This window comes from Ammospiza caudacuta, chromosome 1 (assembly GCF_027887145.1).
Source record: "Ammospiza caudacuta isolate bAmmCau1 chromosome 1, bAmmCau1.pri, whole genome shotgun sequence".
Lineage (NCBI taxonomy): Eukaryota > Metazoa > Chordata > Aves > Passeriformes > Passerellidae > Ammospiza > Ammospiza caudacuta.
In genome coordinates this window covers 895,103-913,407 of record NC_080593.1, presented here as the reverse complement: position 1 = coordinate 913,407, position 18,305 = coordinate 895,103, and the positions used below count along the sequence as shown (strand labels likewise).

At 52.3% G+C, this 18,305-nt stretch overlaps 1 protein-coding gene across 5 annotated transcripts in view; it reads left to right on the top strand.

Annotated features, from left to right (window-relative positions):
* MAP4 (microtubule associated protein 4) overlaps nt 1-18,305 on the top strand; it is a 150,969-nt gene that overhangs the window by 44,541 nt on the left and 88,123 nt on the right. For all 5 annotated transcript variants that reach the window (XM_058809682.1, XM_058809691.1, XM_058809657.1 and 2 more), the window contains exons 3-4: nt 6,415-6,664; nt 15,323-15,388. In XM_058809682.1, coding sequence (XP_058665665.1) covers nt 6,424-6,664; nt 15,323-15,388 — 307 coding nt within the window. In that variant the 5' untranslated portion in view covers nt 6,415-6,423. The remainder of the gene's footprint in view (nt 1-6,414; nt 6,665-15,322; nt 15,389-18,305) is intronic.

Here is an 18,305-nt window from a genome sequence, read left to right as displayed (position 1 = left end):
TGTGTCACTGTCACTGCAGGGCTGTCTGTGAGGCCTCAGGTTCAGCTTTTATATTTTCAGATCCTGTGCTGCTTTAGTGTGTGGTCTGAGCTCCACATCAGGGCATGGTGAGCTCTGTGCACAGAGCAGGGAGACAAAACAATTCCTGCTCCAGCTGGGCACCGAGGACAAATGAGCCAAATCTCAGCCCCAGAGCACAAACCCCGTGGGCTGGAGAGAGAAAAACAAGCAGGGTGGGACTGCCTGGGCTAAAGCTGGAATGGGACAATGAACTGCAAGGTGCAAATGGAGCAGAACTGATCCCAGGGAGAGACCCCGGGAGCGCTCGTGCATTTTGGGGCCATTTTGGTTCATCTTGGGTGCAGCCCTGGCTGGGCTCTGGTGCTGCCCAAGGTGGATCCATGGAGGAGATCCTGTTAATAAATCCCTGCTTTATTCTTTAGCTCTGTCCAGCCTCTGCTCTAGGGCAGCCTCACAAGGCATCACCAGGTCCCTGGGTGAGCTCCTGTGGGAAAAGCAACCCCAGCATTGCCTGTGCCAGCAGTGCCAGGAGGGCAGGCAGTGTCCCACACTGAGTGCCATTGTGTTGGGACACTTGACAGGCTGTCAGGTTTGGGTTTTGGGGCAGCATCCCCGTGCCAGCTCTCCTCTTTCTCTGTCTTCAGACAAGAACACAGAATCTGGGTCAGACTGATCATAACTTGAAATTCCAAGCCTGTGCGTGCCTGGAGGCAGGAACACAACAGAGCAGGCAGGGAAGCTGCAAAATGGAGGCACGAAGTTGAGGAAAGGAATTCTGCTCTTCCCTGGATGGGAAGCTCAGGCTGTGGCTCATGCAGGCTTTGGTTTTTTCACCCTTTTCCAGAGGGTGGTGAGTGGGGTGGTGGCCCTGGGAAAGTGTTCCAGGGAGTCACTTGAAGTAGAACCTGGGTGAGGAAGTTGCTGAAGAGAAATTTTCGACAACCTGAGAAGTTGTTGATGCTCCTGATGCCTAAAAGTGTCAAAGGCCAGGCTGGACAGGGCTGGCAACACCCTGGGACAGTGGAAGGTGTCCCTGCCCATGGCAGATGTGGCACTGGATGGACTTTAATGTCCTTCCCAACCCAAACCAGTCTGGGACACTTCCAGGGATGGGGCAGCTGGGACTAAAATCCAGTGAAGGGTTGGAACTCTTTGGAACAAGGATGGAGGGTAAGGGGTTAAAATAACCCTGCTGAATGGTTCAGATCAGCTGAGGAGAGCTGGATTTTATTTACCCCAACAAGCAGGTTACTCACTGAGTAAGTACACAGAGATTCTGAGCTGGAGAAGAGCAGATGGAGCAAACCCTGAGTGTAACAGATCAGCTGTGCCTGGAACAGGAGAGATCTAAACAACCCTCCTGTGTAAAAATAATGTGTGAGCTCAGGGAACAGGGTGGATTTGCTTTGGGGTGCTTTGAAGGTTTCCTGGAATGTGTGGCTGCAGGAAACCCCTTCTCCTTGCCCTGTCACTGTGGCAGGGCTGTTCCTGCTCCTTCCACACCTTTCCCTGGAGCAAACTCCTCCCTTTGCTGTTGTCAGGGAGGGCTGGGCTGTCCTTGGAGGCTGTCGTGGTACAAACCTGCAGTCAGGTTGGTGTCACCCATGCTGATTTAACAGCCACGAGGACCTGGGCAGCTGAACCATGATTCAGAATCCCTGAGGCTGGAAAAGCCCTCCCAGCCCCCTGAGTCCCAGCTGTGCCCCATCCTCACCCTGTCCCCAGCCCAGAGCACTCAGTGCCACCTCCAGGTGTTCCTGGGACCCCTCAGGGATGGATGTCACAGACATCTTTTCATTAAACATATTTTCTTAGGATTTTTCCTCCTGAGAAGCTGTGAGGCCTCAGGAACAAAATGTAAACATTGATTATCTGCTGTGGAATGCAACAGGGGCATCTGGGATTGGCCCATCTTGGATGTTTATAATTAATGGCCAATCACAGCCCAGTTAGCTTGGACTTTTTGTCTGAGACACCAACTTTTATTATTCATTCTATGCTATTCCTAGCTTAGCTAGCCTTCTGAGATGAAACTTTTCTTTCTATTCTTTTCAGTATAGTTTTAATGTAATGTATATCATATAACAATAAATCAAGCCTCCTGAACATAGAGTCAACATTCTTGTCTCTTCCCTCACCTAAAAACCCCTGTGAACACGGTCACAGATGGGCACTCCAAACCTCCCTGGGCAGTTCAGTGCCTGACCCCCTTTCCGTGAGGAAATTCAGTGCATTCTTAAACCTCTGCCTTCAGAAATCTGTGCCACCCCTCAGTTTTTCCCCTTCACCCCCAGGTTAATGCCAGAATTCCCCTTCCCCGTGCTCTGTTAGTGTGTGATTACCAGAGCTGGGGAGGCAGGGGGTGAGATGCAGGATCCTTTTGTGCTCCCCAGGCAGCTCTGATATGGATGGATGTGGGGTGGGAGCATCTGTCTCTCTGAGCTACTCAACACATGGATGTGCTCCAGGATTTGCTCTGTACCCTTCGGCACAATCCCTGCAATATCCTCATTTTCCTCGTGCCTTAGACAGGGAATTGGGAATTTGGCTGTAAGAGCAGAGAGGGAAAAGGAGGAATTCCCAGGGTTGTGGCTGTCCTTGCAGCCCACCTGGGCTGAGGAGGGATCCCTGTAGTCTGTGCCAGTGCTCCTGCCTGTCTGGGACACCAGTGCTGTATTTGAAATGGTTTTTCTTAGGTACACTGGTTTATTTTTATGCATCCTTCCTGCACTCCCTGTTTAGCTAAATATGGCCAAGGAATTGCCCTGCTGATAAGGCTGCATAGCCTCATTATTGTTCTTCCCCAGAAAGTAGATCACTCCGGTGTCCCAGTTCCTGTGCACACCTGAACTAGCAGCACAGTGCCACAAGCCCCACAAATCCCATTTATTTTATGGCAGCTCTTCCATGGAGTGCAGCCACTCCACATCCAGGGAACAGGCACAGGACAGGGGGAAACAGCTTCCAGCTGGGCCAGGGGAGTTCAGGGTGGATATTGGGAAATTCCTTCCCCAGAAAGTCTGTCCAGGCCTGGCCCAGCTGCCCAGGGCAGTGCTGGAGTCCCCATTGCTGCAGGGATTTAAAATCCCTGTGGATGTGGCACCTGGGGACATGGTCAGGGGTGGCCTTGGCAGTGCTGGGGGATGGCTGGGCTGGATGGACTCAGGGGACTTTTCCATCCACTCTGTGCTCATGATGCAGCTTGCTGGGAAACGTAAATATTGTTTTAACTTCTGATGCTAAATGACATTTTCAGAAGATGATGATTAAATGTTCATCACTGCACATCAGGGCTCAGTGACCTAAAGCCATCAGTTCATTTGTGAGTTGAAAACAAAGGAGGATGTGCCTGCAAAATTGTCTCTGTCTGAGCCCCATTTGTTCCTTGAAGGAGACTGCTCAGTGCAGGGATGAAACTTCGGGAAGTGCCTTCCCTGGCCGGTGCTCCCTGCAGGTGATGCAGCCAGTTGTGTGCACATCTGGGTGATGGTTTGTCTTAAAATAGCCAGAAACTCTGAAAGAAACCTTTTTATAAGCCTTTTTCATTTAAATATAATTTTTTTTTTTTTTACTGACCATAATTCATTCAAGTGTGACCCTGCACGGGGGGTGAAGAGCTCCAAACTTTTCACCTCTGGATTTCCAAGCTCTGACTCAGGGCCTTTATCTAAGCCACCAAGAACTGCAGTTGCTCCTGAAGTGTGCCCTGCCTGCAAGCCTGACCTTTCATTGTTCAAAGAATGCAAAAGAAGAGCTTGGACTGAATTATTTTCCGTAATAGACTTGCCTGGAAGGACAGAAACACCACTGTCAGTGGGACCCCATTGTTCCCCAGGAATGTGAGGCTGGAGCCTGTAGGTATGTGCTGGCCCTGCAGTGCTGACACAGAATTTCCTGGAGTTCAAGGAGTAGGAGCCTTTGTGTTTTGGGAACAAGAGGAGCTGTGTTCTGCCACCCCATGGAGGGCAGCAGGCCTGGGCTGCTGCTCAGTGCCCACTGGGGTCACCCTCCTGACCCAGCTCAACAAGTGTCCCTTGTGTCCCTTGTGTCCCTGTGGTTGCAGCTCTGTGGCAGCAGCTCCTGGTGCTCCTAAGGAGAGGCTGGAGCTGGGCTGGGGCAGCTGGGAATGCTCACCTGGACAGGGGAGATCCAGGGGCAGGAATGCTCACCTGGACAGGGGAGATCCAGGGCCAGGAATGCTCACCTGGACAGGGGAAATGCAGGGGCAGGAATGCTCACCTGGACAGGGGAGATCCAGGGGCAGGAATGCTCACCTGGACAGGGGAAATGCAGGGGCAGGAATGCTCACCTGGACAGGGGAAATGCAGGGGCAGGAATGCTCACCTGGACAGGGGAGATCCAGGGGCAGGAATGCTCACCTGGACAGGGGAAATGCAGGGGCAGGAATGCTCACCTGGACAGGGGAGATCCAGGGGCAGGAATGCTCACCTGGACAGGGGAGATCCAGGGGCAGGAATGCTCACCTGGACAAGGGGACGTCCAGGAGCAGCTCAGAGCCCCTCCAGGATCTCCAGGAGAGCTGGAGAGGGACTGGGGACAAAGCCTTTCTGTGCATTGCAGCCTTTCTGTTCCAAGGATGGCCTCAAAAAGCTGCAAAGTGAAAAAGTGAAGAATTGGTGATGGGAGTGTGTTGTGCCAACCTGAAGGCTGCAGATGAGTCAGTTCAGGTGCATTTTTTCAGCTTGGTGCCAGGAATAAATTGAACACAGGGATGCAAATCAGAGAGGGATAACTGGTGATTATTTCCCCTCTGTTTCCAGCTCATAGCTGTGGATATAATGCCTACGTGTGCATTTTGCTGTATTTTTTTCATGTCAACATTATTAAAACGTCACTTTCCCTCCCAAATCCCAGGGCTGGAGGGGGTTTGCTGGGATTAGCAAGGTTTGCTGAGGACAGGGATGTGCTGCAGGACCCTCTGGGAGGGATCAGGAGCAGCACTGAAGTATATACATCAGAGATTATGTAAAATCCTAATCTCCATAGGGGAGCTGGGTGGAGTCAAACCCAGCACTAAATTCCCTTGCGTCATTTGTGCTGCTCAGGGGTGTCATTAACTCCAGATATGGGGTGACATTAACTCCAGAACTGGGGTGACATTAACTCTGGATCTGGGGTGGCATTAACTCCGGATCTGGGGTGACATTAACTCCAGAACTGGGGTGACATTAACTCCAGATATGGGGTGACATTAACTCCGGATCTGGGGTGGCATTAACTCCAGAACTGGGGTGGCATTAGCTCCAGATCTGGGGTGACATTAACTCCAGATATGGGGTGGCATTAGCTCCATATCTGGGGTGGCATTAACTCCAGATCTGGGGCAGGCCAATGTCACACCCTGGCCACCCTGGCCAGGTGCTAGGTGGTGCTTTTTACCTTTTTATTCAAGGTTCTGATAAAAGACCCCATGAAATGTCACATCCATGAGCTAAACCTGCTTTATATGATCCCAGTTTATTTCTGATCCATTGAGGGGGGGGGGTTTAGGAACATCTGGGGGTTACTGAGCACTGCACAAAGGGTTGGTGCACAGGCACAGGGGACATGGGGGGGTTTAGGAACATCTGGGGGTTACTGAGCACTGCACAAAGGTTTGGTCTGAAGGCACAGGGGACATGCAGTGGGCAGGGATGTCTGATGGAGCTCTCTCTGTCTCCCTGGCTGGGTTCCAGGGCAGTGTCACACCATGGCCACCCTGGCCAGGTGCTGGGTGGTATTCTTTACCTTTTTTATTCAAGGTTCTGATAAAACACCCCATAAATGTCACATCCATGAGCTAAACCTGCTTTAGATGATCCCAGTTTATTTCTGATCCTTTGGGGAGGTTTAGATACATCTGGGAGTTCCTGAGCACTGCACAAATGTTTGGTGCACAGGGGACATGGAGGGGTTTAGGAACATCTGGGAATTCCTGAGCACTGCACAAAGGGTTGGTGCACAGGCACAGGGGACATGGGGGGTTTAGGAACATCTGGGGGTTACTGAGCACTGCAGAAACATTTGCTGCACAGGCACAGGGGATATGGGGGGTTTAGGAACATCTGGGGGTTACTGAGCACTGCAGAAACATTTGCTGCACAGGCACAGGGGATATGGGGGGTTTAGGAACATCTGGGGGTTACTGAGCACTGCACAAAGGTTTGGTGCACAGGCACAGGGGACATAGGGGGTTTAGGAACATCTGAGAATTCCTGAGCACTGCACAAAGGGTTGGTGCACAGGCACAGGGGACATGGGGGGTTTAGGAACATCTGGGAGTTTCTGAGCACTGCACAAAGGGTTGGTGCACAGGCACAGGGGGTGTGCAGTGCCCAGACATGTCTGATGGAGCTCTCTCTCTCTCTCCCCCTCTCTCCCTGGCTGTTGCAGTGCTCAGGCATGGCTGACCTGGACCACTCCCTGAGCCTGGCCGACGCTCTGACGGAGCCGCCCCCGGACGTGGAGGAGGAGGTGAAGAGAGATTTCATCGCCACGCTGGAGGCTGAGAAGTTTGATGACGTGGTGGGGGAGACTGTGGACAAGACAGACTACGTGCCCCTGCTGGATGATGAGGAGCAGGCCAGGCCTGGCTCCCAGGAGCCCAAAAGCAAAGGCCACGTGGACGGCATTGCCGTGGAACGTAAGTGCCCCAAGCGTCCCCAAAGCTGCCGCTGCCACAGCTGGGACATCTGTGACACTGCTGGGACAGGAGCTGCCCTGCTGCTGGCCTCAGTCTGACAGGCTTGTGGCAAAAGGCAAGGCTGAGGTCAAGCCCTGTTTGCTGCTTTTTGCCTCTCCCTGCTGGCCACCCATTGAGGGAGAGGCTCTGCTTTACACCCATGTTTGGGGTTGGTGCTTTTGGGGCTCTCAGAGGAAGCACTGACCAAATTCCACAAACAGTGTCCCGAAACAGCAGAGCTGTGCAAGGTGCCCCCACTCCGGGGCATGGCAGAGCCAAGCAGGAAAGGTGGATGATGAACTGGAAGATGGGAATGTTCATCATCTCCCAAATGTTTGCCGGCTAAATCCCATGGTTCTGGCCCAAGGTTTATTTACTTGGATTTCTTTGGCTGTGCTGGTTGTGTGCATGGCACTAAAACATGCTGCTGCCTCTGCTGCTGCTGCTGAGCACTTTCCAGCCCAGCTGGTATTTAGAGTCATGGAATCATTAAGGTTGGAAAAGATCTTGGAGATCATCAAACCCAGCACTGCCAAGGCCACCACTGACCATGTCCCCAAGTGCCACATCCACAGGGATTTTAAATCCCTCCAGCAATGGGGACTCCACCATGCCCTGGGCAGCTGGGCCAGGGCTGGACAGACTATCCAGGAGGAATATTCCCAATATCCACCTGAACCTGCCCTTGAGGCCATTCCCTCTCCTCCTGTCCCTGTTCCCTGGCAGCACAGCCTGACCCTTCCCTGGCTGTGCCCTCCTGGCAGGAGCTGTGCAGAGCCACAAGGGCCCCTGAGCCTCCTTTGCTCCAGGTGAGCCCCTGCCCAGCTCCTCAGGGATTCTGCAGCCCCTTCCAGCTCCTCAGGGATTCTGCAGCCCCTGCCCAGCTCCTCAGGGATTCTGCAGCCCCTGCCCAGCTCCTCAGGGATTCTGCAGCCCCTTCCAGCTCCTCAGGGATTCTGCAGCCCCTGCCCAGCTCCTCAGGGATTCTGCAGCCCCTGCCCAGCTCCGTTCCCTGCCCTGGTCACATTCCAGCCCCTCAGGGTCTGTCCTGGACCTGGGGGCCCCAGAACTACCCCAGGAGTTTGAGGTGGAACATCACCAATTCATTTGTGTTACGAGCTTTATCAAAAACTCCGCAGGAAAAAAAGATTTTTAAACAGATGCTTCCCTGTGTGAAAGGGAAAAGAGTGAGATTTGGGATCATGCAATGGGTTTCTTTCCCAGTGAACAATTTAAATTATTGCTCGTTTGCTTGTGTGCTGTTCCCTCCCTGCCCAAGTGGGAATTGTCACTGACCAGCAGTGCCTTGATGATTTTATTTGTTTTGTGGCCTTGATCTGTGCTCAGGAAGAGGAAAACCTTTGGTAACTTGATGACTTCTTCAGAAGAAGTTTTCTCTTTTTTTGCTTTAATGCTGCTGCTCATCAGTGCTGAGGAAGGTGGGATGTGATTCCTCAGAATGAACAGAACCTCCAGGACCACAGTGTGGGGAGTTCTGCTCTGTTCAAGGCATTTATTTGCTTTGATTAGAAGTGCACTGGGTGCCTTGTAATACAGAAAATGTAACCTTGAATTTTCCATGCTGACACAGTTATTAAATGGCACCAAAGGAGCAGGAGGGATGGGCAAAGTGATTATTATAAAACTTGGAATTTGGGCAGTTCAGATGTGTATTATTTATTTCATTTCTACTTTAGCACTGCAGAAGCAGAGAAACATGAGGACTTGTTAACACCTTGTTTATGATTTGAGGGTATTTTAAAGCAATCCTTTGTTGTAGAAGCTGCAGATCCTGAACCATCTCAGCACAGGATTTCTCAGTGCTGAAATCATGACACAATATTGGTGTAAGATACAAGGCCCTTAAGTGTGTCCTGCCAGCTGTGGATCCCTGGACATTGCTATTGATACCTTGGGGTTTAACTTTCTAGTTTTTAGGGCATCACTGTCCCAACTCATTATTCCACATAACTCCAGGACCTTGGGCTGGGGGTAACGAGGCCTTTTGGCTTTGCTCATTAATTAAAACTCTGTGAGAGCTCAGGCACAAATACTGGGGGCAGAAGCAGAATTTCAGGAGGAATTCCTTCATGGAAAGGGTTATTCAGTACTGGCAGGGGCTGCCCAGGGAGGTTGGCAGTGCCCATCCCTGGAGGTGTCCCAGGAACCCTGGAGGTGGCACTGAGTGCTCAGGGCTGGGACCAGGTGGGCACTGGGCACAGCTGGGACTCAGGGGGCTGGGAGGGCTTTGCCAGCCTCAGTAATTCAGGGATTCTGGGCTCTCCTGGCTTTTCCAGCCCCTCTCTCCCCTCTCTGCAGCCTCCATGGCAAGGGGGGGATGCAGTTTCTTACCCTTGCTTTGGAGATTGGTTTTTCCCTTTTTTGGGAGAGCTGGAGAGCAGTCAGGAGCATGATCTAAACCTTTGGCAAGATGCAGACGAGACCCTGGTGAGGAGATGGAGGAGTTGTTGAGTGGAGCTGTTCAGCTTTCCCAGCCTGGACCAGCACGGGAGGACTGAAGCCTAAAGCAGGGTCAGTAACCACAGGCCAGGCTCAGGATTTGGTCCTGGAATGTCTTCATTTCTCTGATCTGTTTTTCCCTGAAGTGCTGAGGGTACCTGGTGCAGCCCTGGCTGCTGAGAATTTCAGATTTTCTGTGTTGAAAGGCACGGACCCTCAGGAGAAAACTGCATTGACCTGGGGCTGTGGAGAAGCTCCCAGAATGGAATTACAGAACTGGGATTGTGGGTGTGGAGTTTGGATAGAAGTGTGTGATATCCAGGGAAAAACAGATACCTGTTTCTTCCATGAAGTTTATTTAAGATTTGTAACAGTTTAAAAAGGCAGTAAAGCTGAATAAGTTTCATTTACTGAGGCTCCAGAATAAATAAATGAGCTCTGGGTGAGGTTTACAGGGTCCTGAGGGGGTGTTGGTGTCGCAGTTCCGTGTTTGAGTGTGACCCCAAGTTTTTGGGGCATAGCAGAGAGAGTTCCATGTCCCTGGCTCCAGACAGCCTGGCTTTCCTGAGGGAGAGGAGCAGCCTGCAGAGCTCAGGCTCTGCAGCCTCCCCTCGTTCATTTATTTATGTTAAAAGGCACAAATGTGTTCTGACATCGCGGTCTGTGCTCCTCAGATTGTCTTTGCCCAGTCAGAAGAGGTTTAATCCTCCGTCCTGTCAGGCTTTAGCTGCTCCAGCTCTGCTCCAGGGTTTTCTTTCACTTTTTTCCCTAAACCCAGGAGCCAGATTGGGAGAGTTTAATGTTGAGCTGGGCCCCAGCCTGGGCTGGGTGAGTTCAGAGAGGGGAGAAGAGCAGGGACCTGTGATGAGCACTAAAAATCTGTCCTAGAACAAAGCTTTAATAATGTTAACTCCTAAAGTACCAGGGAGAAACGAGTCAGCTCTTCCTCACACCTGGCTGGACGTGGTAATTTGGGATAAAATTCTGGGATAATCCCTTTTGACCTTGTGGGCCTTACATAGCAGCAAGGGCAGTGTGCTGCCTGCTTTCCTTGGCAATTCCAAGGCTCTCAGGGTCCTTTGGAGCTCCCAGGAAATCCTGGAGGCTGCAGCAGCACTTTCATTCGGGTGCTGATGTGGTGGGATGATGGGATTTCAGATGGGAGCACATTCCAAGGAAGGGAAAACACTGGGGAGGGTTTAATGATTTGCAGCAGAGCTCCTGGGCAGTGTTTCAGCTGAGATGAGGAGCAGGATTGTCTGTGCAGTGATGGTTCCTGGTGTGGAATTGTGTTCCTGATGAGGAATTGTGTCCCTGGTCAGGAATTGTGTTCCTGGTCAGGAATTGTGTTCCTGGTGTGGAATTGTGTTCCTGGTCAGGAATTGTGTCCCTGATGAGGAATTGTGTCCCTGGTCAGGAATTGTGTCCCTGATGAGGAATTGTGTTCCTGGTGGGGAATTGTGTTCCTGGTGGGGAATTGTGTTCCTGGTGGGGAATTGTGTCCCTGATGAGGAATTGTGTTCCTGGTGGGGAATTGTGTTCCTGGTGGGGAATTGTGTTCCTGATGAGGAATTGTGTCCCTGGTGAGGAATTGTGTTCCTGGTCAGGAATTGTGTTTCTGGTGAGGAATTGTGTTCCTGGTGTGGAATTGTGTTCCTGGTCAGGAATTGTGTCCCTGATGAGGAATTGTGTCCCTGGTGGGGAACTGTGCCCATACCAAAGGGCAGCTCTGTGCTCTGTGCTGGGACGTGCCCTCCTGCTCAGTCCCTGTGTTCTGCCTCCTTGCACTGCTCACAGACTCCTTGGTGAGCTTTAACCTTGAGTACAGGATTTTTTGGAGGGGATTGTCCTGGTCTGGGCTGGGCTGGGGTTGATTTTCTCCCTGGCTGGGGCAGTGCTGTGTTTGGAGGTGGCTGTGGGAGTGGTGCTGATTCAACCTGGGTGGTTTGGATGTTCCTGAGGAGTTTTTGCTTTGCCAGGCTCAGGCAGGGAGGTGCCAGGAGGGTGGGGGCATGGCCAGGGGAGCTGATCCCACCTGGCCACAGGGATGTCCCACAGCACTGGGATATCACGTCCTGCCCAGTGGGAACTGGGAGAGGTGGCCAGGAGCTGCCAGGCACTGCTGGGACAGGCTGGGCATTGCTCAGGGCTGCTGGCCCAGGGCATTGGGCACCCCTGGTCCCTCTTGGCTTTTATGGACAGAATCAGGAAAAGCCCTCAGAGACCACGGAGTCCAACCATGCCCAGCACTGCCAGGGCCACCCTGACCTGTCCCCAAGTGCCACATCCACTGGGATTTAAATCCCTGCAGGGATGGGGACTCCCCCCTGCCCTGGACAGCTGTGCCACATCTGGGCAGCCCCTTCCAGGAAATAATGGTTCCCAATTTCCACCCTGAGCCTGAGGCCGTTCCCTCTGCTCCTGTCCCTGTTCCCTGGGATAAGATCCCAAACCCCCCTGGCTGTGCCCTCCTGTCAGGAGCTGTGCAGAGCCACAAGGTTTCCCCTGATCCCCCTTTTCTCCAGGCTGAGCAATCCCCCTCTCTCTTTTCACTATTATAACTCTATTATTTTATTCCATGTATTAACCTGTCCTTGAGCCCGGGGTTCATTGCCCTGCACTCCCCTCCCCAGGGGCTGGGGGGGCTCCCTGGGCCCCATTCCCGTGGGATTGAGCCCTGCAGGACCCAAACCCTGCCTGCCAGGAGGGATGGGCTCGGTTTGAGCGCACCAGTCCCAGCGGTGGCTCTGGGACAGCGGTGTCACCACGAGGTGGCTCTGCTGGCCCTGCTGCCCTCTGTCCCGGCTGCAGAGCCCAAACCCGGGCACACCTCGGCTCCTCCGGCTGTTCCCTCCCTTCCCACACCAGGAATGGGTGCTTTCCTTGCAGCAGGATTTGCTGTAGCCAGAGGGGTTCAGGCACTTGGTCAGGTACGAAAGGGGAGATGGAGAGTGTTCCCCACAGCCCAGAGTTCCACAGGGATCAAAGGGAGATCAGCACACGATGATATTTGCATTTTTGGCTCAGATGAGACATTAAACCTTTTCCCTCTCACAGTCTGTCCAGCCCCATTCCTGCCCCACAGTTACATCACAGAATCCCAGTTACATCACAAACCCAGACTGGTTTGGGCTGGAAAGGACCTGAAATCCCACCCAGTGCCACCCCTGCCATGGCAGGGACACCTGCCCCTGTCCCAGGGTGCTCCAGCCCTGTCCAACCTGGCCTTGGGCACTGCCAGGGCTCCAGGGGCAGCCACAGCTGCTCTGCTGTGCTGGGTTTACCTCACAAAAGTGATGCCCACCACATCTGGGCACATCTGTGCCAACCCCTCCCCACCCTCACAGGAGCAATTCCCAATTCCCAATCTCCCATCCATCCCTGCCCTCTGGCACTGGGAGCCATTCCCTGTGTCCTGTCCCTCCATCCTTGTCCCCAGTCCCTCTGCAGTTCTCCTGGAGCCCCTCCAGGCCCTCTGAGCTCTCCCTGGAGCTTCTCCTCTCCAGGGGAACATTCCCAGCTCTCCAGCCTGGCTCCAGCTCCCTGTGCTGCTGGATCAGGGCTGGGGCAGCTCTGCAGGTGATTTTGAGGCAGAACATTTAAAGGAATGGATGGAAGGAGATGACACTCCTTGTTCAGAGTCACCAGCTGGGTCACTCTCTGTCCCTCAGTGTTTCCACTCACATTTTCCTCTCAGTGTCAGCGTTTTACAGCTGTGATAAAACCTGCACAGGCACTCGAGCCCCCCAGAGCCCTCCAGAGCCCCCTGTGCCCTCAGGGGAGCCTGGGGCAGGCTGCAGGTGCTGCAGGGACGTGCTGGCCATGGTGCTGTCCCCTGGGATTAGGGGCTGCTGCTGGCACTGCCCATTTGCTCCAGATTATCTCTTTAGCCAGCGCTGCCTGAAATTTGTTTATATAAAAACAATCCTTTGATCCACGAGCCAGATGCAAATACTATCTTGTGATTCTGATGAGGATTAGGTAGTTACAACATCTTGACATGGTTTTGGGTTTATGCAATTTAGGATATGAGGGGAGGAGCCCTGGCCCTGGGCAGGTTGCTGGGTGCTTTCACACTGGGGCTTCAGCAAACCAAACTCAGATTGATTTCTCCAAAGGCACTGACCTTCAAAGACTGAAAAATAACAGCCACTCCTGCTGGCTGCATTGGTGGGATTTGACCTGGTTTTACTGGAAGCTTGTCTTCCCAAAAGGCTAAAACTGTACAGGGAACCATTTTAGCTGCTCTGTCTCCTTCCCAAGGAGAGCTGTGGCACTTCTGGTCCTTCTGCTCCTCTGGGAACCCACTTTGGAGGGGTTAATGCATTAATAATCGTGGTGGCATCAGAGTCACTGAGTCTGGAAAAGCCTCCCAGCCCATGGAGTGCCAGCTGTGTCCCATGGTCACCTTGTCCCCAGCCCTGGGCACTCAGTGCCACCTCCAGGTGTTCCTGGGACACCCCCAGGGATGGGCACTCAAACCTGAGCACCCTTTCATGGGGAAATTCAATTCCTCCAGACTCTGGAGCATCCCAGCAGCTCAGTTGCCTGTGCAGGGTGCAAGGGGCAGCTCTGAGGAAGGAAAGCAGGATGTGATCATGGAGGGAATTTGGGGCTGGACTGGGATGGTCCCTGGGGGTTCCTTCCCTCTCAGGAGGTTCCATGATTCTGCAGGGCTTATGAAATGCGTGGCTCCTGCAGGAATTCCATGGAATTCCTCAGGGATCCACTGCAGCATCCTCCTGTGCTTTGGGCAGCTGTGACTCTGTGTTTCAACCACACTGACCCTGATTTCAGGGCATCCAGGCACTGCCAGGACCTCCCCAGTTCCTGTTTCAGGCCCAGGGCACAGCAGCCCTTGCTCAGCTGGGCTGTGGAACTGATCAGGAGCAGCTCCAGGGATGGATCCCTGTGCTGTCCCCAGCCCCTCCAGGAGCGTGGAGCTGTGTGGTTTGCTATGAACTGCCAAGGTCAGGGGGATTTTTGCAGAGCACCAGGATGAGCATGGATGGAGCTGGAAATGCTTTTCCTTTGCTTTGCTGAGGGCTGGATTCAGCCCTGCTGTGTCTGAGGGACCCTGGTATAAAACTGGGGCTCAGGAGGGGCCAGCAGCAGCTCCAGGTGACTGAGTGTGTGTCTCTTTATTATTTGTACAATGAGCATTTCCTCACTGTCAGCAGAGCTGAGGGCCCAGGGAGGAGCTGGTGCTGCTTGTTCTGCTTCCCTAAAACTGCTCAGGGTCATAAAGTCACAGAATCCTGACTGGTTTGGGGTGGAGGGACCTTAAACCCACCCAGTGCCACCCTTGCATGGCAGGGACCCCTCCCACTGTCCCAGGGACCCCTCCCACTGTCCCAGGGTCACCTCCCACTGTCCCAGGTGCTCCCAGCCCCATCCAGCCTGGCCTTGGGCACTGCCAGGGATGCAGGGGCAGCCACAGCTGCTCTGGGCACCCTGTGCTAGGGCCTGCCCACCCTCACTGTATAAAACTTCTTCTTTTATATGATCTAAATTCTGTATAATTATTCTTCTATATAATCTAAATCCTGCAGCTTCCAACTGCTCCCCTTGTCCACTGCTGCCAGGTTTCCCAAGTTCAGGCTGTAAATCTTGGTGCTGGTTCAAATTGTGGCCATCAATCAGTGTCAGAACAAGATGGATTCAGTCTCACAGTGATAAGGATTTTCTGTGCTGGGTTTTGGAATTGGTGATCTTCCACCCTCCTCTAAACCTCCCCTGATCCCTGCTTTAGCAGTATTTGGTGTTTCAGCAGGAATTTCCCCATGGAAAGGGGGCTCAGGCCTCCCTCCTTGCCCAGGGAGGTTTGCAGTGCCCATCCCTGGAGGTGCCCCAGGAATTCCTGGGGGTGGCACTCAGATCTGGGGACAGGGAGGGGATCAGGCTGCATTTGGTGATCCCAGAGGGCTTTTCCAGCCTCAGAGATCCTGGGGCTCTGGGGGGTGCTCAGGGCTGGAATTGATAATTTCTTGTGTTGGTTTTTGGGATCCCCACCAGGTGACAAGTGGGGATCCATCAAAGCTTGGGCTCCATCTTGGAGCTCTTTTCCACCCTCAGTGATCCTGCAGTGTCTCAGAGCTGTTGTCAAGGTCTGACTGGGATGAATCCCTGCAGTTTAACCCCTGTGTTGATCCCTTGCAGATTCCTCAGCCTCGGGGCCCACGGTGGTGGAGAACGGCGACCACGGGCTGCAGGACCATCACACAGGTACCAACCCTCTGTCTGCACTCCTCTCTCCTCCCAGGGCTGGCCTTGCCTTCAGAGAGCTGCCAAGGAAGGGGCAGCCAAACAGAGCTTCAGTTTCTTTGGGGTTTAAGGGGTTTCCTGGGTAAAACCTGGATCTGGAGATGTTCTCCGTCCAGGGGCAGTGCTGGGAGGGCAGCTGATAGAAATGGCTTTGGAGAGTCCATAACACCACAGCTGACCTGTCCCCTGTCCTGTGACTTCCCTGTGACCTCTGTGGTGTTTTCCCACATCCCCACCCTTTGGAGCAGTTTTTATTCCCTGCCCTGACCCAGCTGTGTCCTCCCCCCATGGCTGTGTCCCCACACCTGCTCCAGCAGTGGCACAGGTGACACTGAGCCTTTGGGACATCTTGCATGGCATCAGGGCAGTTCTGGCTGCCAGAAGCTTGTGATGCAACTGGATGAGTATTTCAGACTTGTGCAGAACCTGGAAAAGAATTTTTCAAAGCCTTTCCAGTCAGGCTGAGGTGCTGAGCTTGGTCCTGTTTCAGTCCCAGTCAGTTGTGGGCTCTGCTTCCCTTCCCCCTGAGCCTCTGTGCCTGGGAATTGGTGAATTAAAACACCTCTTTGCTATAATTCCCTTTAGGATTTTAGAGTTTGGTTCAGTGTGAGTGAGTTTCATGTCCTTAGTGAGGATGGGAATAAAAAAAATTGATCTTTGTGCTTCATTTGCCATTGGAAATCTGGTCAAAAGGAAGTTGTACATCTTCTGTAATTCAGTATAAACTGAAATTTAGAACACTTCTGAACCTTCCTAAGGATATTTCCTCCCTCTTCATTAATACTTCTAAGTAAAGGAGATAGAAATGCAATCAGATTTATGGTCTGAATAATTAAAGGCATCAGGATTTTTGTATTGAGCTTCTGGCTTGTGTTTAAGAAATCCTTTGTTATTTGCCTCACTCTTGCTTTGTGGAGGTTTAACTCTTCACACTAACTGTTAACAACTTTGATCAAAGATACTTTTATGTGTCTGGAGCTTTTTAATTTATTAATATGTTCCCTCTTTGTGGGGTAGAGTTGATTTTTTTCCTTCTCTTGTTCAAGTGTGTCTAAAAGTGACATCAAAGAGGCAGAGCAGGGTGTCAGGATGGGGAGCTGTGGCCATCAAGTTAATTAGGTTTGCCAGAGGAACAGGAGATGTGCATGACACAATTCCTTCATGGCCTCTTTCCCTGCCCCCTTCCCTGTGGAATGCTTTCCATGTTCTGGTTCTGCATGGGAGAGAAGGGAGAAATGCTGAATTTCCACAGGGTGTGCAGGGTTCAGAGCTGCTGCTCTTGGCATGGCACACTGCAGAGGTGCTGCTGCCCCAGGCTGGATCCCTGGCTCTGAACCACTGGGTTTGTTCTCAGCAGGACCCACTCCCTGTGTCTGAAAGCTGAAATGATTCCTAGGGATGAGAGCAGAGAAATGGAGCAGCCAGGAGGGGACGGAGGCAGGTGATGCTCAGGCAAAGCAGCTGCTGCAAAAACCAGTGCTGAAAGCTGCAGGTTAAAAACCAGTGTTCAAAACTACAGGTTAAAAACCGGGGTTCAAAGCTACAGAGTTAAAAATCAGTGCTCAAAACTGCAGGGTTCAAAACCAGTGTTCAATGCTATAGGTTAAAAAACGGTGTTCAAAACTACAGGGTTAAAAACCAGTGTTCAATGCTACAGGTTAAAAACCAGTGTTCAGTGCTACAGGGTTAAAACCCAGTGTTCAAAACTACAGGTTAAAAACCAGTGTTCAAAGCTACAGGGTTAAAACCCAGTGTTCAAAGCTACAAGGTTCAAAACCAGTGTTCAATGCTACAGGTTAAAAACCAGTGCTCAAAACTACAGGGTTAAAAACCAGTGTTCAGTGCTACAGGTTAAAAACTGGTGTTCAAAGCTACAGAGTTAAAAATCAGTGTTCAAAACTACAGGGTCAAAAAGCTACGGGTTAAAAACCAGTGTTCAAAACTACAGGGTTAAAAAACAGTGTTCAATGCTACAGGTTAAAAACCAGTGCTCAAAACTACAAGGTTAAAAAGCTATGGGTTAAAAACCAGTGCTCAAAGCTACAGGGTTCAAAACCAGTGTTCAATGCTACAGGTTCAAAACCAGTGTTCAATGCTACAGGGTTAAAACCCAGTGTTCAAAACTACAGGTTCAAAACCAGTGCTCAAACTACAGGGTTGAAAACCAGTGCTCAAAACTACAGGTTCAAAACTAGTTTTCAAAACCACAGGTTAAAAACCAGTGTTAAAAGCTGCAGGGTTAAAAACCAGTGCTCACACTACAGGTTCAAAAGCTACAGGTTCCAAACCAGTGTTCAGAGCTCTGTTTTTGGGTTTAAGCTGATGCTGGAACACTCAGAGGAGCAGGGTGGTGCAGCTGTTGGCACATCCCAACGTGGCTCTCTCTGGGCTGCAGCTCAGCAGGCACTGCTGGATGTCCCTTCACTCATCACATCAAACAAGGTGATGACTGACCTCGTGTTATTGCAGCAGCATCCCCTGCAGCCCTTGGGCTGTGTCTGCAGAGCTGGCATCTGCCAGGCTGAGCTGCTGGCACCCCTTGGCACTGCCACACAGCCTCAGTGCAGCCCTGGCAGGGACCCAAACCCTGCAGCTCGGGGCCAGAGCCTCACTGAGGGTTGGATCCTTTTCTCCTGGCAGGGCAGAGCTCAGAGGCTGCTCAGGCTGTGCTTAGGCCAGGCTTTAGGCCAGGCTTTAGGCAGGGAGAGCCTGGCAGCTCTGCCCAGGGCTGGGCAGGGCTGAGCCTGACGTGGCCGTGGCTGCCTGGCCCTGGGGTTTGGGTTTGGGCTCTGCAGAGCTGCACTCTGGGCACATCCCCTGCAGCCCTGCTCTTCCTTAAAAGGAGAAATGGAGAGGCTGCAGCAGCACTGCCAGGGAT